The following is a 23,780-nucleotide window of genomic DNA, read 5'->3' as shown; positions in this document are numbered from 1 at the left end:
CCAGGTGGAGTGGGCAGGAGAGGGCCAGGTACAGTTGGCAGGAGAGTGTGAGGTAGAATGGGCAGGAGAGTGTGAGGTAGAATGGGCAGGAGAGGGTCAGGGGGAGTGGGCAGGAGCGGGTCAGGGGGAGTGGGCAGGAGAGGGTCAGGGGGAGTGGGCAAGAGAGGGTCAGGGGAGTGGGCAAGAGAGGGTCAGGGGAGAGGGCAAAGTGTGAGGTGGTGTGGGCCTGGGGCAGTGGGCAGGAGAGAGTCAAGGGCAGTAGGCAGGAGAAGGTCAGGTATAGTGGGCACGAGAGGGTGAGGTAGAGTGGACAGGAGAGGGTGAGGTTGAGTGGACAGGAGAGGGTCAGGTGGAGAGGGCAGGAGACGGTGAGGTAGAGTGGGCAGGAGAGGGTGAGGTAGAGTGGACAGGAGAGGGTCCGAGGAGTGGACAGGAGAGGGTCCGGAGGAGTGGACAGGAGAGGGTCAGCTGCAGTGGGCAAGAGAGGGACAGGTAGAGTGGACAGGAAAGGGTGAGGTAGAGTGGGCAGGAGAGGGTGAGGTAGAGTGGGAAGGAGAGGGCCAGGTGGAGTGGGCAGGAGAGGACCAGGTGCAGTGGGCAGGAGAGGGCCAGGTGGAGTGGGCAGGAGAGGGCCAGGTGGAGTGGGCAGGAGAGGACCAGGTGGAGTGGGCAGGAGAGGGTCCGGTGGAGTGGGCAGGAGAGGGTCCGGTGGAGTGGGCAGGAGAGGGTCTGGTGGAGTGGGCAGGAGAGGGTCCGGTGGAGTGGGCAGGAGAGGGTCCGGTGGAGTGGGCAGGAGAGGGTCCAGTGGAGTGGGCAGGAGAGGGTGAGGAAGAGTGGACAGGAGAGGGTGAGGTAGAGTGGACAGGAGAGGGTGAGGTAGAGTGGACAGGAGAGGGTCAGCTGTAGTGGGCAGGAGAGGGACAGGTAGAGTGGACAGGAAAGGGTGAGGTAGAGTGGGCAGGAGAGAGTGAGGTAGAGTGGGCAGAAGAGGGCCAGGTGCAGTGGGCAGGAGAGGGTGAGGTAGAGTGGGAAGGAGAGGGTGAGGTAGAGTGGGCAGGCGAGGACCAGGTGCAGTGGGCAGGAGAGGGCCAGTTGGAGTGGGCAGGAGAGGACCAGGTGCAGTGGGCAGGAGAGGGTCCGGTGGAGTGGGCAGGAGAGGGTCCGGTGGAGTGGGCAGGAGAGGGTGAGGTAGAGTGGGCAGGAGAGGGTGAGGTAGAGTGGACAGGAGAGGGTGAGGTAGAGTGGACAGGAGAGGGTCCATAGGAGTGGACAGAAGAGGGTCAGCTGCAGTGGGCAGGAGAGGGACAGGTAGAGTGGACAGGAAAGGGTGAGGTAGAGTGGGCAGGAGAGGGTGAGGTAGAGTGGGCAGAAGAGGGCCAGGTGCAGTGGGCAGGAGAGGGCCAGGTGGAGTGGGCAGGAGAGGGTCAGGTGGAGTGGACAGGAGAGGGTGAGGTAGAGTGGACAGGAGAGGGTCAGGTGGATGGGCAGGAGAGGGTCAGGTGGATGGGCAGGAGAGGGTCAGGTGGATGGGCAGGAGAGGGTCAGGTGGATGGGCAGGAGAGGGCCAGGTGGATGGGCAGGAGAGGGCCAGGTGGATGGGCAGGACAGGGTCAGGTGGAGTGGGCAGCAGAGGGCCAGGTGGAGTGGGCAGGAGAGAGCCTGTTGTCGTGAGCTCTTCCATACTGCCTACACGTAGAAGCCACTCACAGTTTTCGGTCACGAGAAATACCCGCTTAAACCGAAGCTTTTTAGGTTAAAAAAAAGTTCACCAAGTTTCAATTTTATGGACTTGGCGATTTCACACGATCCCAGCAGTGGTCTGTCTTCTAATGGACTAATTCCCGTGGTGTATAAAAAGCACACGGTCCATGCAGTTTATGCAATAGCAGTGAAGCCACATCTCTACGTTAGGCCAGATGTAGGAATCACACAGAGGGCTGCTAATGAAGTCGGTTCCAGCGGGCTCACAGTTGGCATGCACTTAGTTGAAAGTATGGTGCTTATTTCTGTATTAAAAAAAGAGTTAACACCCGCGGATTCTTGAGCCACCTTTCCAAACTATGCACAGAACTTTCAAGAAAAGCATCTTTAACGTCTGGTGAAGTCATTTCAGAAGGAGTTTGGCGGCCACACAAGTGAAAGTAATGTCCCGGAGGAAGAGATAAGAAAGGCAGATGGGTGAAGTCATTTCAGAAGGAGTTTGGCGGCCGTGAAAGAGAAAGTAAGGCCCGGAGGATGAGATAAGTAAGGCAGATGGCGGCTGCGCGCGTGCACGCAAGCTTCAGGCCAAAAAAAGCTTGTGGGTAGCACTTTCAAAAACCCCTTACTAAAAGTCGGGCAAGCAGGCTCGACATAAAATGATTTGATGTGTGTGCCTTACCAAGGGCCCTTGGCAGGTTTCCCTCTTTTGCTCCTCTGTGTATATAGTAATGAGACCTAGTGCACCTGAAGCCTCCAGTGTCCCCCAAACCAAGGGTGAGGATGAAGATTACTTAACAGTTCATCCATTGCACTTCACCAATTATACAAAGATGCTGGGAATAGTGCAAGTATGTCCCCGGCTCTCCTTAAAACACCCAGTGCAACCCACACAGTACTACAGGTTGCAGCAACACATACTCTTGATCTTTCAAAGTGGCCAATCACCTATTCATTTTGTAAATCATTTGACCAGATGGCAGCACATCAATGTCCTTGGATAGTATCTGCACTGCAATCTGTGTCATTCTTTCACTGTAAACAAGCCAGAAATGAGCACAGCACACATAAGCTATTTGCAAGGAATTGCAGAAATTCCTCCTTAATAATTATGAGGAAGGATTTGATTGGGAGCACCTTACGAATGTCCATGTGTGAACCATGTTATGGAGGCCTGCAACATTGCAACCTCTGTTCTTAAGAGACTGGGATCTTGCTACTCCAAAGTAAACGGTGCATGTGAAAGACATAGAGAAGAGAATCCAGTGGTTCATGGGCCACAGTTTGCACTTCATTTCTCTGAAAAGTCATATGAAAGAAGTGTTCGGGGGTTCCCCAGGCTGGCTGGAATTATTATACGTTTAGGACTATCAGTGAGGATCCTAATATGTAGAACATTATTCTTTCTCAAAGAGCAGTGGCAGTAGCATGATAAAAAAAAAAACTGGTTGACAGAGCAATATTAGCAGCTCTGTCAGTATATGAAGTATAGACCATTGTAACAGCGTCCATTGTGGAGAAGTCTTGGGTCATATGGGTATTCAAGTGTTATCTGTCAGAGAGAATAGATTTTTGAAAACACATGTATACTTGCTAAGAGTGCACCCAATATACCAATCGACCTTGAATTGGGGCGAACATTCACTGAAGTTAGTTTACTGATTAAACTTCCTATGTATTGAATTTGTATATATTTTATTGTAAAGACCTTGTATGCACACAAGGAAGGTATATAAATTAAAGGAAATAAAAACTTACATTTGTTAACATTAGTCTGTAGGAAGCTGGCTCTGTTTATACTATACCAAAATGAGGTATAGCGTGCACAGAGTCCAGTGGAACCCCAAAGTAGGAAGAGGTAAAAGTAGATAGTGCCATACTCTCTATTTGAGGTAGTGTGGGCTAGCAGTAAGGCTTCATAAGAGGGAAGTGTTAAGAATTTGTTGTACACGCTAAGGCAGCAAATGATGCCACATACTCAAAGACTGAACTCAGACCAATTTGTTTGTATCAAAAATATTAGTTATTTTATATCTAGAAAAAAGCCAAGCCTGGTGCAGGTAAGTGAAATAATACTTTACAAATTTCTTATGCTGTGTTTTACAACTGAATGCAGGTTCAAATGTAGTTGGCTGAATTACTGGTAAGTCAACAGTTTGGAATTACTTGTCAGTTACTTTGTAGATTGCAATACTCGTTAATTCTTGGATTACTTTGTTACTATTGCTAATCAGTGTGATATGTCTAGATATCACACTGAGGCATTTCCTAGACAAAAGGTAAGTAATTCACTTTTGGTACATTTGCAGTTTTTCAAGTTTTCACACAAACCAACTCCACACAAACTAATTTTCAAAGAAAAGCAGTCTCCACACAAACGAATTTTCAAAGAAAAGCAGTCAATGCAATCCTATGGAAGGAAATAAAGTTATCGGTTTACAGGTACATACTTGTTTGTGGGAGTTGTTATTCTGGGGTTAGAACCAGGGTTCCTCCAGGGTCGAGAATGCACTCTCGGAACACCCTCAGCGGCACAAGGGCGGCTGGATGCAGAGTGCTGAGGCCCAATGTTATCCAAAGGGGGATAGGGGGCCTCCGGTTGGTAGCTGCTCACAAGCAGGCCACAAGGTTGTGTGAGCAAAGCTCCTGGTGTTAGGCAAAGGGGGATGTAAATTAGCACACAAGGTGCACCCGTAGCGACGCAGGGACTGCTGGGTGCAGTGTGCTGTTTTGGAATGCTGTGCCCTGTTGTTTTCAATGGGAGTTGCCGGTTTTGGATTTTGGCTGCAGGGTTGGTCCAGGAAGCCTGCCAGGAGAAACCGACAGCTGGGCAGGTAAGTTGGAGGGCTCAGGGACGTAGGTGCACCTCCGGTTCACATCTCCCGGGAGGCTGGATGCAGAGGTGTCTTTTGAGGTTAGAATTCACCTTACGGGCCACTCACAATTTGTGTGGGGGGGGGGGGGGGGTCTCTGTGCAGAGGCTGCAGGCAAAGTCGGGGAGTCCTGGAGGGGTCAACACACATGGACTCGGACTCTGGAGCACTGGGGGACCTCTCAGGGACCGGTGGGCCACTCTGACTCGGGCCACAGGACTAGGGTTTCTTTGTCCTCAGCAGACTTGGAGTCTTTCTTGGCTGTTTCTTTTGACCAGAGCTGCTGTTCACAGGAGATCAGGTCTTTGTGGAAGGCAGTCAGTCCTCCCAGGGGTTCTGGAGGTCACTTGTTGCCGGACAAGGTGACTTTTGGAGCAGGATCACTGGAAACTGCAGACGGGCCGGTAGGGCTAGGGACAAGTCAGAGGTTCACTGCAGTCTTCTCTGCTGGGCGTCTTTTTTTCATCCTTCTTCTTCGTATGTTGCAGGAATCTGTTTTCTTGGTTCAGGACTGCCCCCTAAATACTTTATTTAGGGGTCTCGAGGTCAGTAGCCAATGGGCTACTGACCTTAGGGTGACTACACCTTGGTGTGCTCAGCCCACGTGGGGGAGTGGGCACAATCCCCGATCCTGATTGAAGAGTGTCTGCTATTTGCAAGATGGCAGGCACTGAAGAGTGGGCTTCACCTCGCTCCCCCACCGGAGGGGTGGGGTTGGCAGAGGTAGGCACACCTTCTGGGCTGCTCTAATTATTCCCGCCTGTCTTCCAGCCGAAAAGGAGCGGAGACACAAATGGGGCCTGTCCTGATAGCAGGTGAGGCTGGGGGTCGCATTACAAAGGCGGCAAGGTCTTTGAAGCTCCTCTGCCACAGATGTCTCTTCCTGACCTGGGGGAGCTGTGACTACCTCTGCCCAGGAAAGGCTTTGTTTCTGGGCTCAGGGAGCAAAGGCTCCCACCCCAGGGGTCCAGAAACATGTCTCATGGTGGCAGGTTGGCATGTACCTGTCAGGGAACCCACCAGAGGCTGGTCATTTTTCAGGGGGCATCTCAAAGATGCCCTCTGTGTGCATTTTTCATTAAATCCCACACTGGCATCAGTGTGGGCGTAATGTGCTGAGAAGTTTGATACCAAACTTCCCAGTTTTCAGTAAAGCCATTATGGTGCTGTGGAGTTCATAATGATAGACTCCCATGGTGCATATTCTCTTAATGGCATTACTGCACTTGCAATGTCTATGAATTGGTCTAGACACTGTACAGTGCTTGTGCACCTGTCCCCTCACCACTGATAGAGTGCACCCAGCTAGAGGGGTGACTGACCTATGCCACAGCAGTGAGTTGTAGATATGCCGTTCTTTCTCTCTTTCACATTATTGTGTTATTGTTTTCATCCCTGCATTAAACAAAGTATCATTTATCGATCAAGTTTTACATCTCTTTGTATTCATAGAAGGGATTCCTTATCCCGAAATGCATTGGGCATTACCAACAACAAGATGTTGAAGAACGTCATGAATTTAAAGATTGACCTCATGAAATGTTGGATATAATCGTCTGAACTGAGTTGGATATTGTTACAACTAATGACCACAACTTTCATTTGCTTAAATGCTTCACATCGTTCAATTTAATAAATCATTGAATGTAAACTGAAAATGTTTATTAGCTGAAATTCTGCATGTTTGTGCATATCTTTTGACTATGTGTTAAGTTTAACTTTCGCTATGCAGCCAGGCATCAGGTGAAGTTTCACTTGTTTGTTTTTATATACAAAGGGATGTGTGCCATGTCGACTCTTCACTTTGTTCTGCACACAAATATGAAGCCTGCACTGGCAGTGTGCGTTTGTAAAGGTACAGGGCCTCTAAGGGTGGCACTATAAGTGCTGCAGCCCTTAGCTGCCTTTCCTAGCCACAATGCCCTTGGTACCTTTCACAAGGGACTGACATGTGGCCAGAGAGGTGCCAATTGGGAATACAGGGTACAGTCTTGGGAAAGAACACAGGCCCTGGGAACCTAATTGGCAGGGACCAAAGGCACATCAAGTCAGTGGTCTAGCAAAAAGTGAGGGGGTTACTGCAACAGAAACCCAGCGTTCTACATTGTCCATCGCCAGTTTGGTCTTTTTAGCCTTGATAATGTTTGGACTAAAATTGAGAACCATGACAAAAGAACTATACAGTCTGCAACATCTATATATAAATCACAGAGTAAACATTTCCTTTTAGGTTAACTAAATCTGGAATGCTTTAGTTAACTGAACCAAAGCTTATGTATAAGATTGCTCCCAGTTTCCAATAGTATCTTGATTTTGTCGAACCTCAACATGCCAAGAAACTGGTGTTATTACTTCGATATGGGACATTGCCAATAGCTAATTTAACAAAAACCATGGGCATCACAATCAAGATTTACCTAATCTGGCTAATGTCCTTTATGTTCTATGACGACAGAAAATGAGGGTCATCTCCTTTTTATTTTACCAGTGCTACAGCCCAGCGAAGACATGTAATAGCCCTGGCTGAGGAAAAAAGGCAGACCATGCTATGAGGTCGATTGAGAATATGTAGGTATGATGCTTCACAGCCCACAATTTTTGTCATTTCTATACTTTTTTCCTCAGTATGGTATATATGCCTTAAGTGTATTTCCTTTGTTTATGCATAGATAATATAATGGTGGACGATGCCATTGGTTAAACAGTGGAAAAAGCTGTTCATCACACTCAAAAATCTGAAGGTAGCCTTGAATTTTGGGTTCTCTAATGTTTTTATATGTAATGATATACTGTCTAAGATTATGAATTATCATTTGAATAATTTATGTAGTCTGCGACGGATTGTGCTTTTTATGTGCTGTATGTGAATTGTTTAAATTTGCATAATTATGTGTATAACTATATCGTTTGTATTGTAGCTTTAGTGGTTAAATTATTTGAAGTGAAGATGATATAAGAAATGAAGGACTAAACTGTAGTCTCATGCGCCATCCAACCATTATTTCACATAGAAACAAAACATGAGTGTAATGGAGTATTCAATTCATTCTGGTTTTTATTTCTTAATTTCTTAGATTTTTCCTTTGTGGTAACGAATTAAACCCAGATCTTCTGCCTGTGCCAAGGCTTGCTTTAACTGTCAGTGGTAAAAGAATCATTTAAGGTATTGCGTTCGTCTTTTCAGTGCTCCTTGTTCGCAAATGAAAAATAAAACATACATTTGAACACATTTTAATGCTAATTATTCAGGCATGATATGGGTTATACAAAGGTTACCTTGGTGGATCATCTGCTGGCATGGCTGGCATTTCCCGGCGTGACAAACTTGGGTACAGTTGTGCTCACCGCAGTTTAAAGGATTCCCACAAACATTAGTACAATGAATTATGCTGGCTTGCCCACAGCGAACGGAATGACTGCAAAAAAAAGCAGCCCACTTTACACAGAAAATATTCAAACATTACTTAAAGCATTAAAAATTAACAATAAACTCTCATATTTGTTTACCTCTACAGTTTCCTCTATCTCACATAAACTGCCTTAGTACCACATATTTTCAAAAAGATGTCAGTATGCACACTGAAGGGATGTAGATACACTGGAATGTGCTGGTTAGATTATTCCCTATTCTTTTTCTCAAATGCACACAGTCAAAATGCATAAGCAGTGGCTTCTCACCTTGAACGTGTATTGTGCTGGTCTGAAGTACAGGTCCATTCCTCAGCCTATATGATGCACAACTAAAGAATGCATACAGTGGGTCCAAATGAGGACTAAGGACTGGGCACTGGACCTGGCTGGTATGGGCCCCTATGTTCCACTCCTGCTGCACTCAGGCAGAGCCAAAAGCAGAGTTATGTCCACATGGGGGAAGTGTTCAGGGTCAAACCATAGGTGATGTTATAAATAAAGTCACCACTGATGTGATCTAGAGTATTTGAAATGGTATCTGTGACATGAGAGGTCATGAGCTGAGGACTGGAGGACAGTTATGGTTGAGTTGCTAAGCATGCCTGGTGACCAAGTGATTTGAGAGAAATTGATAACCATATGACCCTGAAATCATCTTTTGCTTAAGGACACGGACAGAGACACACAGAGACACACAGAGACACACAGAGACACACAGAGACACACAGAGACACAGACAGACACACAGACAGACAGACACACAGACAGACACACAGACAGACACACAGACAGACAGACAGACAGACACAGACAGACAGACACAAACACACACACCTCACGCCTGAAGACACAGTGCTATTGCTCTAAAACAGTCAATTGGGAGAGGAGTGTGCAAAGAATTTAGCTTTGGCGAGATGATCCAGGCAGCGTTTATGACTGTGAGGGCTCGTGGCCAAAGAAAACATAATTAAAGATGATTGGTTGAAGGAAAGGGTAAAGGGCAGGTTGGTTGGTTGATTGGTTGGGTGAGATTAATCTACACTTTTTTCATAGTCGCAATAATAAAACTACAATATCAAACATTAAGCAATAATTCACAACTCACCCTGAGCTCTAACCGCTTCCATCTAGATGAACTGAGAAATATCCTCAATCCAATCAAGGAGGTAGGCCCTTTTATACCACTCACTATTATTAACAGAGACCGATTATTTAGTAAATTGTGGGCTCCCTGGAGAGCACAACGTGTTGAGAAATCATGAGCAATGTCAATTCCTGCTCCAGGAGGATGGGGATGGGTTCCCTGGACACAGGCAGGGGCTACTGGGTCTCAGCCAAAGGGGCAGGGGTTGTTTGCCTCTGATGTCCTGGGGCCAGTCCAAATAAGAGTCAGCAAACTGGGCTAGGTACACCCCCTTCAACACTTTGCCCTCATTGATAGTGATAGCAAGCAGCCACTGTCTTCTCAGGGAGGTTACTGATGGAGTAGAACAGCAGCACTCAACAGATACCAAACTTGATTATCCAGCCAAGTGCGTATATCTTTGTATAAAGCGTAATACTACACACAAAATAGCTCATGCTCTGGCACAAGGCCACTGTCCTTTCAGTGAAGCGGTCTCTTTTATTTCTCCCTGCACCTCTCCTCACTTTCTTCTAGTGCGAGTCTCAGACACAGGTGCAGTGCTCCCCTCCCTTCTCTCAAGAAGTACCGGGCACACACACCTCTATTATGTCAACAACTGAGAGTCTGCCCTTAGCCGTCCAAATCATGGCTCTAACACTTAATCATTCAATTAGGGCCTGCAATGGACGGGTGCAATCTAATATCCCCCCCAAAATGCACTTTCAACAAGCCGGGACAGGAGTCTCGCCTGGATTACATTTTTGTTGAAACATGTGCCTGGGCTAAGGTCATCGATTTCAGGGTTATCCCAAGAGGCAAGAGCGATCACAACGCGTTGAATTTGGAATTGTCCGCTCCTGGCATTTTTAAAGACTATTACACGGCCAGTGATGACCCTGACCCGAGGATGATTCTATCCAATGATAGACGCAGAGTCAGGTGGGACAAATTAATAGCACACCCCAAGGATGTCGCAGAGCTGTATGCTCGGATCATCCCTGTATTTGAAGAGGTTGGTGCTTTAATCATGCAACCCCATTCCCCTGACATGCATCAAAAACTTTGGGCTTTTCATGGGGATCTAACCAGCATTCTCGCAGAGGTGCTTAACCCCCGTGTATCAAAGCGGTCGATTAGGAGTAATAAATCTTCATGGTACAACGCCGCTTGTAGAAAGGCGAAGCCAGATCTAGTTTTGTCCCTGAAGCAAAATACTAATAAATTATTAATAAAAGCCAGGAGGACAGAATATAAGCGCTTAATCCATTGTGCTAAGTTGGAATGGGACTATGATAATTGGGTGAATTTAACGGCTGCTCTCAAAACCAGAGACTCACGCAAATACTGGTCAATTGTGAACACGGGTCGGGCGAGCCAGTAGCGGCAGTTGAAGCAAATATCGCTGCTAATGTGTGGGAGGACCATTTTCGTGCCCTGTATGGAGGGGAGAATGTTGAATTAATAGGGGACCTAGGGGGATTGCTGTTAAATCTTACCCCCCATTCCGATGGGGACGACTTTACTGAGGAGGAGGTCTGTGTTGCTATATCAAAACTTGCAGCAGGAAAAGCCCCGGGGTTGGACAAACTCCTGGGCGACCTCTTCAAGCACGAACCCAAGGTATGGGCCCCATACTTAATGGTTATCTTCAACGCAGTCTTGAGGGGCATGGCGTTCCCCAGTACTTGGCTGGGCGCAGAGATTGTCCCTATCTTCAAGAAGGGCTCTCCTCTGCTCCCAGCCAACTACAGGCCTATCAGCCTCATTGATGTGCCACAAAAGATCTTTGCGAGGCTGATCTTAGATCGCCTCCAGGACTGGGCTGAGGAACATTCAATTTTGAGTCCCTACCAGACAGGGTTTAGAAAAAATATGTCCACCACGGACCAAATTTTTCGCTTGACCCTATTATTTTGGAAAACTGTTAGGATTGAGGGCGGTAGGCTTTATACAGTCTTTGTGGACCTACGTGCGGCCTTTCACTTGGTCCCACGAGGGAAACTCTGGTCTGTGTTACTAGAGCTGGGTATTCCATCCCAACTTTTTAATATATTAATGCGGCTCCATAAGGAGAACTTCGCACGGGTCAGGTGCGGGAAGAATGGCTTGCTGTCGTCTAGATTCCCGTTAAAAGAGGGGTGAGACAGGGGTGTGTTTTGGCACCGACCCTGTTTTGCCTCTACGTCAATGGGGTAATCGCCCACCTGAATGGGATACCGAATTGTGATGCCCCCAAGCTTGCCTGCGATTATGTTCGCAGATGATACGCTGCTGCTGCCTAAATTTCCTATGGGGATCCAACGTGTGCTGGATGGTTTTGAGGCATTTTGTGTTGATCGGGGCCTAGAGATAAATGCCCTCAAAACTAAATTCATGATTTTCAATCCCCAGCAACCACATGCCCAAACCCTAGTATAGGCACAACTAGGATGGAAAGGGTCCAGATCTTCGAATACCTGGGGGTGACCATAAATGAAAGCATGACCTGGGCCCCACATCAAATCAAATCCCAACTCAAACTGGCCCAACTAGCGGGGGTATTCTTAAGCTTTCTAATAAATCTACCATCAAACCCATTGGTCCACCCCTAGAGATATATAAAATGCAGGCAAGGGGGGCAGTCACTTATGGTGACGAACTTTGGAGCCACGCGTGCAGACCTGAGATTGTTGTTACAGAAAACAAATTCCTTAGACAGTTGCTATTTTTGCCCTCCAGTACGCCTCTGTTTCCGCTGAGGCTCGATCTGGGCCTTAGACCAATAGACGAGGAGCTGGGACTTAAACCACTAACATTCTGGCGGAGGCTTTGGACCACGCCGGAGCTCCTCAACTATAGGCAGGAACTTTTAGAAATTCTAAGCCTCCCGAATGTGGGGAAAATCCCATGGTTCAAGTATATAAAAGATGAATTCGGGAAGCTGGGAGTTCCCACATTGTGGAGTGACCCGGAGATAGCTTGTAACAGGGTCTCAAGCAAGCATCTGGCAAAATTATATTATGATGGCAAACTGTCTCCATACACAATTAACAAATCGGCACCCTAACTGAATCTTTTTTAAGAATTAAAGATTTTTATCACTTTGAGCATGTTTTAGATTATATTTTCCCTATTTTAACCAGAAAATTATACCTACAATGGAGACATGGCACCCTACCAATTAGAGCACGTACCAGCAAATGGTGCTTATCTTCGTTAAAAAATTGCCCTGGTTGCACATGCGATCTGGAAAATGATTTACACATACTGTTTTTTTGTCCTGCATACCAAAAGTCAAAAAGGTATTGGATTATACCCCTCTGTAAAAATCTGGGATTTACACACTGTATGCAAGCCTATAGAATTCTTAAAGCAGATTTATCTAGTGCGATTGTTTTCGCTGTAGCAAAATTCCTGACAACAATGTGGCACAGGCGTAGGTTTTTAACAAATACTGGTTAAATCTATTTGCATAAGCACTTTATAATTGACTGTTAAAAATGATTGAATGAAGGTATTGTAATTGATAGGTCTGTTAAGTATCAACTCGAACCTTATCACTCTCAATTTGCTTGTGTTTACCTACTTTTTAAATTTCTGTTTATTGTATTATTTTTGTTAAATGTTGTGAAATCTTTTATGGCAAAAAATGTGCCGAAATAAAGATATATGAATGAATGAATGTATCCTAAACTAGGCCTTTCTGTGTTTCAGTTCATGCTTTCCTCAGGAGCATCAGCCCTATGCACCAGTAGTTTGGCCCCCATGCTTTTCATCCTGTATATTATTAGGCTAGACCATTTTGTAAGAGAACTCTGCCGGGACGTGCCAATGGTGGGAACTAGAATGGTTCCGACATTATTGTACGCAGATGACTCCCTTCTTATTGCATGGACAAATGGTTAACAGTTATTATTAAATCTGTTTTATGAATTTATGGAGGATTTAGGACTGACAATTAATTATCCTAAGTCTTATACTGTGACTGTAGCTCCAAAAAACTTGAAATCGAAAACTTACTATATAAACAACCATAATTTATAGAAAACAGATAGGTTTTCTTATTTAGATATTCTGCTGGATAATCAATTAGATTGGGGACCTCTGGCAAGAGCGCATATACAATCCTACCAGGGTAGCTCATGGCATGCACTCCTTTGCTAAGCTCCTAGGACATAGCCACATCAAATCTATTTTACATCTCTATAACGCGTAGCGCATCCCGACTGTGGCGTTTGGTGCAGACATCTGGGGATATAAACCCTGTCACCCAATACAAATTGCTGAAAATAAAAAAAATTAGGAGGTTATTACCAATTCCCCAAAGTGTCCCAGATGAAACTGCACGGGGAGATGGGAGCAGATTTAATTTTAGATTTTATACAATTGTGCCTAATACTTCTTTGGTTCTCTATATGGCTTAAGAGGGAGCTAGAATTAAATACAAAGATTGTGATCGACTGCATGAATATGGATCTGAGCCACCGCGTACCATGGCTAAGCTATGTCAAAACAACTTTAGGGGCATTGGGCAAACCTCAGTTGTTTAGCACCCCAAAGTTGATCTGTGCATCAGACATAGCTTGGGTCAACAGATGTTTAGGCTAATCACAAGAGGGGCAAGGTTCCAAGCGGCTCAACATAAAGACAATTACAAGCACTTTATGATGGTGAAATCCACGAAATAAATAGAAATGTATTTAACTCTGGATATGCCAGCCCAGCACAGATGACTGATCACGTATGTCCGATTAAACCTGTTTCCGCAGTTGTTGATGGGTGGCATAAACTATCAGATCGCCCTTATTGCACATGTGATATGACTACTGCACTAGATACTTTAGACATTGTTTTTATTTGTCCAAACTGGTCAGCCTTAAGACAAATGTATGTTCACCCTCTCTTTGTGCCTTTGAATTTTAATCAAGTGAGACCAGCCTAATTGTACCTGCAATTATTAGACTCACCTAAAGTCTTCTACTCCCCCCCCCTCCATGTCCCTGCGATTGCGACGCTCTTGGAGGCCACCAAGGTGTTTGATTCCTTGGGATGGGGGTTCCTGTTTCCACTTTTATACAGGTTGGGCCTGAGTCCGCTCTTTATTCAACAAATTCAGCTGCTCTATACCATGCCCACAGCGCGCCTGCGGGTCAATGGTTTGATTTCAGACCGATCTCTATCACAAGGGGCACCAGACAGGGCTCCCACTTGTCACCACTATTATTTGCAATAGCAACCGAGCCACTGGCGGCCAGAATCAGGCAACACCACACACACAGAGGAATCGTGTTCACCACAAGGGGACTCACTGTGTCAATGTACACAGATGATATCACTTTATACATGATAAACCCTAAAGACAACTTTGCGCCCATGACACCAGAAGTAGTGCGCTATGGAGGGCTATCTGGAGTGGCGGACAATTGGGGCACATCCGTAATTATTCCACTGACATCTGAAACGCAATCCTTTGACACTGATTACCCTATAGTCTGGGTGACTAGGCCGCCACAGTATCTGGGCATCTGGATAAGCAATGACTTACAGGAGATATGGATGACTAATTATGGCAGAGTGGTGGACAGGATAAAGGACAGAGTGCTGGGATGGAAAACGCTTCTCCTTTCCCTGATTGGCCATATAGTGGTGGCCAAATAGGTAATCCTGCCTAAACTGCTGTATCTATTTGTGAATGTCCCCGTCCCTCACACAATGCAGTTTTTCAAATGACTTAATTCCCTAATGATTGAACTGGTGTGGGCGGGGGGACAGCCTCGGAACTCCTGGGAGGTGCTCACGTTACCACAGGAACAAGGCGGGCTAGCGGCTCCGGATTTTGCCCTTTACACGTACAGTGCCCAGGCTCAATTCTTACATTACTGGCTACACCCCACCCCCTTTCAGCCTTACGTCGCGATTGAGTTGGACAGAGCTGCCCCCCTTCGCCTAAACATTGCCATTTATCAAACATTTAAACGCCCACACAATGAGGTAGACACTGTTGAAGTGCTGCGATGGGCATTGGGGGGGGTCGCTGTAAGCACGCAAACACTGACAAACTCTATGCCCCTTCAAAGTAATTTACACCACTCATGGACAGGAGGAAGCAGGAGCGAGCGCATTTGCACCATATACAGGTGGGTCAGGATTTATACCCCGGGACAAATCTCTAACACTACAACAGATGTGTGGTCCTGCCCCCCATCAGCGTTAGATACGCTGCTATATTATCAGCCACGGCCAGCTTGTAGAAGCAAATTTGGAACATTTCCGAAGCTGCCCCCGCAGCTGCCTGCATTTGAGAATGTAGTCACTGTGGAATCGGGTCGCAAGTTGATCACGCAAATGTATACTATCACACAGAGGAATTATCAAATCATTGTGACGACACCCGCGCTGCGTGGGGAGGGGATCTGGGGGAGAGTATTACAGATGAGCAATGGGATTTTAGCTGTAGACAGCTAGATCAGCTGTCCCCAAACTATCGTCTCAGACTCATCCACTTTAAGTACATTCACTGACTATCGTACTCCGATGCATCTCCATCGGATGGGGGTGCGATCTGATGATAATTGCTGCAGGTGTGGGCCTCCCCAAGCATCATTCATACACCTGGCATAGAAGTGCAGACCTATTGCCAATTTTTGGTTAAAAATACTGCAACACATTAATGACATAACGGGACAAACCTTGCCCTGCACGCCACTGGTGGTGCTGCTGGGAGTTATCTCTGACATACCACCGAAGCTAGGAAATTACCAGTCATGCACTACTGATAGCTAAGCGACGGATTGAGGCGTGCTGCGACTTGCAAATTACGTAGGAGCACTTTTTATTGTAGACTATGTGTAGTGCAGTGAGGTGGAGTGGAAAGGGAAAGAAAATTTGTCTCTTTGACAAAAACACATTACTGAGACAACCAGACTCATTAAGGTCAGATTTCTTCTCAGTAACCACCGCTGATTTTTAACCATACCAACTTGGGGCGGGAATAAAAGAGTGGCCAACTAGTTAGTTTTAAAAGTTTCTTTCCCTTTCCACTCTACATCACTGCACTACACAAAGACTACAATAAAAAGTGCTCCTACGTAATATGAAAGTTAATGCAAGCCTCAATCCGAAGAGGATTGAGAGGAACACCAATGATGAAGCATGCCACCTAGGCGCAACCCTGGTGGGTGAGGGGTCTCTAGAAAAAAAGTATTTTTTCCTAGATGAGGGATTACAATGAATTCTTGCTGTATCCTATCTAATTCCCTAAGGGCAGGTTTTCTTCGATACACTCCATTTTTGTCTAACTAGCTCCATATCTGCATCAGGTGGCATGGAAAAAAAGAAACGGACGTCTGCGTGCGAAGTGGTGCTGCACATTATTTCTGCAGCGGAACTGCATCAGTGCAGAGCCGTATGGCGCCATCTACTGATGTGCAGAGCTATCGCTGAAAAGGTTCTGTATACAGTCTGATGCCTGGGAATACTCAAGGTGAGGAATCTGCAGCTAGAAGTCTCTATCAGAAGGATACTTTATCTGACCACACACTCTTTACCTTTAGAATATTTCCCAGGGACCAGCCTTGTTACAACAGGGCTTTCACTTGCCACTGGGTGGCGCTGTACAGCTCAGCATTTGCATTGTTCCATAATGTAGTGATATAGCGGAGCCACATATAAAACACCACCAATGCGTATGGACCACAGTTTTTTGCTTGACTCTTTCTGAGCCCTTGGTTCCGGAGTACGATGTATCAGTACACAGATCTAGAATTTGGAACTTTATTAAATGGTAAAAAGAAGGCTACTCTGCAGAATGAGGAAGTGGAGGGCAGTGAGAAATCGATGGCTAGAAAACGGATCTACCAGAAAGTAACTTGTTCTTCTGATGGATATTTCTAACTGCAGACTCCTCGTCTTTAGAATAGATACCACAGCAGTACCTTCGAAAGGGGAAGTGTCTGTGGAGAGAAATCAGACCAAAAAGACATGCAGGACTAAACAGGCAAAATCCCCTTCCTGTTGGATCTGGCTGTCAAGCTAGTAGTGCTTCATGAACGTGTGCACAGATGCCCACGTTGCAGTCTGAAAGATGTCAAGAACAAGCACTCTGCATGCCAACACAGCAGTAGCCCTGTGGAATGAGCTCTTAGATCATCCAGAGGCTGCTTCTCGAACAAATCGTATCAGGTATTAATGCAGTGGACTATCCACCTAGACAAAGTCCTTTTCCGAAACGTTAACTTTCTTTGCCACATAGAACCACACAAAAAAGGTGATTGTCCACTTGATGGTTTTGCACACTATCAATGTAAAACCCTAAGACTCTCTTAGGGGTCTAGTCAATGGAGTATCTTCTCCTCTTTCAAGTGATGAGGTTGAGCAAAGAACGCTGGGAGGGTGGTACTCCCCATCCCATCATGAAATGGGAATCATTCATTTTGGCAAAAAGGTTGCCCTGGACTACGACACCAGTTTGTCAGGGAGAAAGGTGGTGTAAGGTGGCTGAACAGAAAGCACATGGAGCTCACTCACATGACAAGCTGAGGTGACTGCAGTGACAAAAGACAGATTTGAGAGTCATAAGAAGCAACAAGCAGCTGTGCTTTGTAGGAGATGCACAAAAGGAATCTCAGGACCAAATTTTGACCCTACTGTGGCATCACAAATAGTTTGGGAGGGAGCTTGTGTGTCAAAAACGAAATAAACAACACAACAGGTGATTTAAAGACAGTTGGTTCGGCAACTGAAAAAAAGCCTAAGGGGAGAACCTTTACTAGTGCTTACTGCAAAGCTTTGCAGAGCCAACGATAAGACAATCAATAAAACATTCAACACATTGGCTTGTAAGGGGGTCTATATTGTGGGTGCTACACCAGGCCACAAATTTGACCCAGCACCTGGCGTAAATGGACTTTGTAAAGGGACGCCTAGGCGTGAGGATGATATCCACGACTTCAGGTGACAGATCAAACACACTCAACTGCTGCCACTCAGTGTCCAAGTATGAAGGTGAAGAATGAGTGGAGGTACGCTGTAACAGAAGATTCTAACAAAGCGGTAGCCTAATCAGAGAACTTAGAAGTTCTGGGTACCACAATCTCCTTACACAATAATGAGCCAGTAGTATGACTTGGTTGCCGGTCATTCCTAATCTTCTTCAGCACTCGGGGCAAGAAAGGCAGAGGCTGAAAACCATACATGAATCCTGTGCGCCTGAATGTGTCTCCTAGAGAGGCTGTGCAGAAGCTTTAACACTGCACATTCTCGACACTATGGGGAAATATTCAGCCAGGGTTCTCCTTTGGTGTCGGAAGATGCCCTGGGCCACCTCAAGCTGCAACTACCATTCATGAACTGCCAAGCGCCCCCCACCTGAGCAAGTCTACCTTGGGATTTAAGGATCCCGCCAGGTTGTTCATGATAAGGAAGATGCCCGAACTTTCCAACCAACTCCAGTGTCACAGCACCAGACCCTCACTAGGTCCTGCTTTTTGCAATATCACATGACAGTGGTGTTGTTTGTGAGAACCTACACCAACCCTTCTCTTGATGGATGTCAGAAAGGCCTTCAAGGCAGGCAGATGGCCTGTAGCTCCAACAGATTGATGTTGAGCTGAGGTTGCACATAAGACCAGAGTCCTCTGATCTCCAATGTTTCCAGATGACTTCCCCAGCCCAGAAGTGACACATGCAAAACCACCATCAGCTCTGGTTTGGGAAGGGAACAGGGTCTGTCGCTGGTCAATTTGTGGTTGAGCAGTCATCACTGCAGGTTTTGTGTACTCTCCTTCAAAACCAGCATGACATCCAACAGGTTTCCTTGGTGCTTGGCCTACTGAGACTTCAGACCTCACTGTAGAGCATGCATATGCCACCTGGCAAAGTGGACAAGCAGGATGCATAAAGCCAGCAGGCCAAGAAGACTTGCAGCTATTCTTAACAAGATTCAGGACCAAGGCTGAAATATTAGGATCGTAGTCTGGATGTTCTGGACTTGATGAGGCAGAGGAATAGCTCGGTACAGCACTGTGTCCAAGACAGCTCCTACAGGAGGGAATCTTTGCACACAAGTCAGGTGCGACTTCGGCTTGTTGATCTAGAACCCATCAATGTCAGAAGCTTTGTCATGATCCAAAGGTGGTCTACGACAAACAGTGTCAAGCCCGCTTTCATTAGCTAGTCGTCAAGGGAGGGGAAAACTGGTATCCCCACGCTTTGAAGATGTTCGGTGACCACCACTATCACTTTTGTGAACACAAGACGGGTGCCGGTAAGACCAAAGGGGAGGAAGGCAAACTGAAGAGAGACAGATACTGCCAAGGCACAACTCCAGTGCATCCTATTCAATGCACAATCGCTCGGCAAACGCAACGGATATCTGAGACATGATCTTTACCCTCACCATGTGTGTCATATTTCTCACAGAAGAACATCGTACGACATCACCATAGCCACCCCCGAAGGCTACACGATAACACACCGGGACCAAACCAATAAGCACAGAGTTGGAATTGCCACCATCTACAAGAAAACCATCCGCTGCACGACTTCTTCAGATGACTTGGCCACGATAATGGAGCATCTCAACTTCCAATTCCACACAGATGGAAGAGTTACCATTAGGGGCACCCTCACCTACAGAGCATCAGGACCACAGCCCTGCTTCTGCAACGCCATCCATAACCTCATCGATCCAATCGCTATCGGCTCCAGGCACTTCATCTTACTAGGCGACTTTAACCTCCACATCGATAACCCATCGACATCAACAATACTGACCTCCTGGAAAGCATGAGAAACATTGGCCTCAAGCAACTCATCACCGACCCCAACCACATCGCAGGACACACCCTCAAACCAATTTTCACTTCCAGCGACAGAGTCAAGTACAACCACATGTAACCGCTCAACTGGACTGACCAATACAACGTCTACTTCACCATCTTAGGACCTACCAAACACACTCACCCTGCCCACGCAGCTCTACACACAGAGACTGGAAAAAGATATCAGAAGACCAGTGGAAAATATTCTCATCTCACCTCCCAAACACAACATCCAACCCAGATCCGAGGAGGATAAAAAGTTGGGTCCCGTGACGATAGAACACAAATGGCAGCAGGTGTGTACGCAGGAGATTACCCCACGAGAGTGGGAAAAAATACACAAGAGTGTGCGGAAGGTGTAAGTGAGTAATCGCTTCAAGCAAATTCAATATAATATTATACATATGACTTATCTCTCACCCGCAAGACTCCAGGTCATTGATAATACTAGGGACGCACACTGCCAGAGATGTCGTGGTGCACAGGCGGATTTACTACATATGGTGTGGGCGTGCCCTGTACTCCAATCATATTGGGGGCGGTCCTGGTGGAACTGAGAAGGGTGACGGGGTGGATGGTAGAGCTGGACCTGCGGGCTTGACTCCTGGGCTTGATCCCTCGGGATCCCAAGCGGAAATTAAGCAGTTGATTTTTAGTGTTGGGGCTGGTAGAAGCCCGGCGACGCATCGCGATCCATTGGTTGGCCCAACGGGGCCAGTCGCTGACGAAATGGAGGGAAGACCTGTGAACACTAGGAGGGATGGCAAACTACCTAAGGTCCTACTGGTGTGGGGGGGCAATACTACAGGAGATGGCGGGACAAGACTCCCAGTTGACACAGGCCAGTTCCGGAGCAGTACCCTCTGGGCAGGGGGAGGCCCCAGACCACGTAGGAAACGCACAAGGTGACCCAACATAGGGATAAGGCAACTTAGAACTCAACTCTACGGACCCGGCAGCAGGGGAGGGGTGGGAAGGGGGGGGGGGGGGGAGGTTAGTGGGATGGGGGTGAGTTTTTCCTTTTTTCTTTGCTTTTACAAGTTGTGTTGTGTTTGAACAAAACTGCAGCTGCAAACATGGTCGCCAACAGAATCTCCGTAATCATACCTATGGCTATATGACTGTTTTGGCATTGTTGCTCCATTACGAACCACCTCAGCGGAGGTGGTTCAACTGTATATTTGTACCTTGATTATTAGTTTTATATCTCCGGATCATAAAAACAAAGAAATATTAAAAAGAAAAAAGAAAAATCCAACCCAGATCCGAACTCAAAGAACGTCTCCCAGTGGATCACAGAATGCGCCGACCCAACTGTCCCAGCCAAGCCAGCCAAATCCAAAGGACCTGCTAGAAGAGCCAGCTGGATCACTGCTGAACTGGAATCCACCAAACGCAACTGCCAACAACTAGAAAGGAAATGGAGCACCAGAAAAGAGAGAGAAGGCCCTCCCATCTACAAGACACCACTCAACTAGTACCGCCACCTCCCGAAAGAGACAAAGAGGAACACCTGAGAAAACTGAATAGTAGCTTGCGCCAACCGCTGTTGTATAGCATTTTAGGACCCTAGTGTAATTTTCCCGATTCATGTCCTTATATAGGCATAGAAATCGTAACCATATTTAGACATAGCTCATGCAGTCCAAATACGGCATGGCTACTTCCACTAGTTCCGAAAATCCACAACAATTTCTTGGAAAACTCTGCTTCAGGAGTTAGGGACTTCCCCTTGCTTGAATATTGATTTGTCCAAGAACTCATGGAGTTTTCAAAGAACTGAGACTCTTTGATGACGTTATTATGTCCATCTTTACGTCAAACTCGGCACCTTCAAGGTATAAATATGCCCACATTTGCCCAAGCAAACACACGGTGGTTTGGAACATTTCGACTATCTACTTGCCCTACGCATCTCGCTACAACCGAAGGAAGCCGACCCTCCAGCAGACGCACTGAGAGAGACGCTGTCTTTTCTCCTGCCGAGAAATCCAACACCAGTGTTTCCAAGCTCCCCTTGCGGGGTGTTGGGAAATTGAGTCCTGAGACAGAGAGATACCAGACCTCCTTCATTCTAAACCAAGGTACGGAGCGATTAGACCCTTAGAGAAATCTTGGATAGATTCTTGGCAAAAGAATACTAAACCACACTTACTTATTCCCTCATACTAGACTTAGGTTAGAAGCACCAGTTCAGTACTTTTAGTCTTTATTTATTTATGTATGTATTTTATGGCTTAGAAACCATACCATGCTTTTACAGTATTTTTTATAATACTCTTCTTGCTGTACGCATTATACTTTACAGCCAGTATTACGATTGTAGCAGTTCATTTCTTCTGCATGAGAAAGAAGATTGTTCAATAAATACTTTTTATTGAAAACACCCGTCTTTCTATTTTCTCTGCACCTCTGATGAAACGAAGCATACACGAATGACTGAGTAAAATATCTAGCTATTGTTTCCACGACTCTGAAGATCAGTTTTATCTTGGGGAAACAAAGTGGTCATGTTTATGTGGTTGTCAGAAACTAATCCTTTCTTGTGAATTCGAGAAAGTTTCTCTGAGCTAGCTGGCACTCACAATTAAGTTTAATATATTCGATAGAGACCTAGTAGACATAAGTCCTACGTCACATCTATAGGATATATTATTCCAATGCGCAGAGCCTATTGGGAATATAGGAACTACACTACATGGCGCCCAACGTTTGGTAAGGCACTAATTTTACGCTAGATACTAGAGTAACTCAGTTGTGCTTTTCAAAGAGACCCCTTTTTCCCGTAAAATACTCCAATAGACGTCTGAAGTGGGTAAATGGATAAAATATCCGCCATAACGGAGTAGGACGAAAATCCTATGTATTAGTTTTTGGTTTTATTCAACATTGAAGGATACAGTGTTACAAAAATATTGTGCACCTTATCTTTGTTTCCTTAAAACTTGCTCTGCAAGACTTTAAACAAAATGCTGAATAACGACAACAAAGCAACAGGTGGAGCTGCAGTAAATGCAGCCGAACCGGGTTTAGACGTTACGTGTTTCCAACAAGACGAAGCGGATGCTATAACCATCCGGGAAATGTACGGAAAACAATAGCTATAAAGCTTATAGAAAATGGCCTATCACCAAGAGGTGGTAGGGCTATATTTGTCATAGAGGCACACGAATATCGGCAGACAGAGGTATTCTATTCATGGATTATCTTCCCTGAAGCAAATCCAAGAACACATGTGTTCCACTTCTACAAGATAGAGGAACCTCCAGCGGAATACGTTCCTTTCGAGGACATTGAAATTCCACTAACTTACCACGAGCATCAGCTCTGGTTTAAAGGCACCCTACAACATCAAAATCACATTACCAGGCTCGGTCCACTAGATAGACCAGGACATGGCCGGTACTAGCCAGCTATACACCACATCCTGACATTGAAAGAATGACAGATGTAGAATTATTAGCTCAGCTAAAACAATTAATTAAAATACATAGACAATTGGTACAATATGTCATGCGGACTCTAACAGCCCAACCGACTATCAGGATTCCACAGCACACCCCTCATCAGGGGAACACAAACAAAATTACACCACAGACTACACAATCAGTCATTGGTGAATTACCAACAAAAAGGGTACAAATTCCATTCTGGTTAGCTCAAAAAATTACTCAAATCGAGGCAGTATTTCCCGATAGTACACTTCATGAGAAACACAGGATTCTAACAATCTGTTTACCAATGGGGATCGCATCACACCTGGAGGACTGTGACACTTGGGGTACAGTCTTTGCTGCAATCTACACAAAAACACATGGTGTTCCGTCCATGGTGGTAATACCAGACGTCCTGAAACAAATTCAAAATGAATAC

At 46.0% G+C, this 23,780-nt stretch overlaps 1 protein-coding gene across 1 annotated transcript in view; it reads right to left on the bottom strand.

Moving 5' to 3' along the window:
* NFX1 (nuclear transcription factor, X-box binding 1) overlaps positions 1-23,780 on the bottom strand; it is a 1,119,153-nt gene that overhangs the window by 674,873 nt on the left and 420,500 nt on the right. The window contains exon 7 of the mRNA XM_078687738.1: positions 7,848-7,987. Coding sequence (XP_078543864.1) covers positions 7,848-7,987 — 140 coding nt within the window. The remainder of the gene's footprint in view (positions 1-7,847; positions 7,988-23,780) is intronic.

This window comes from Lissotriton helveticus, chromosome 4_1 (assembly GCF_964261635.1).
Source record: "Lissotriton helveticus chromosome 4_1, aLisHel1.1, whole genome shotgun sequence".
NCBI classification, from domain to species: Eukaryota; Metazoa; Chordata; class Amphibia; order Caudata; family Salamandridae; genus Lissotriton; species Lissotriton helveticus.
The sequence above is the reverse complement of the archived record's forward strand: the minus strand, read 5'-3'. Positions and strand labels throughout refer to the sequence as shown.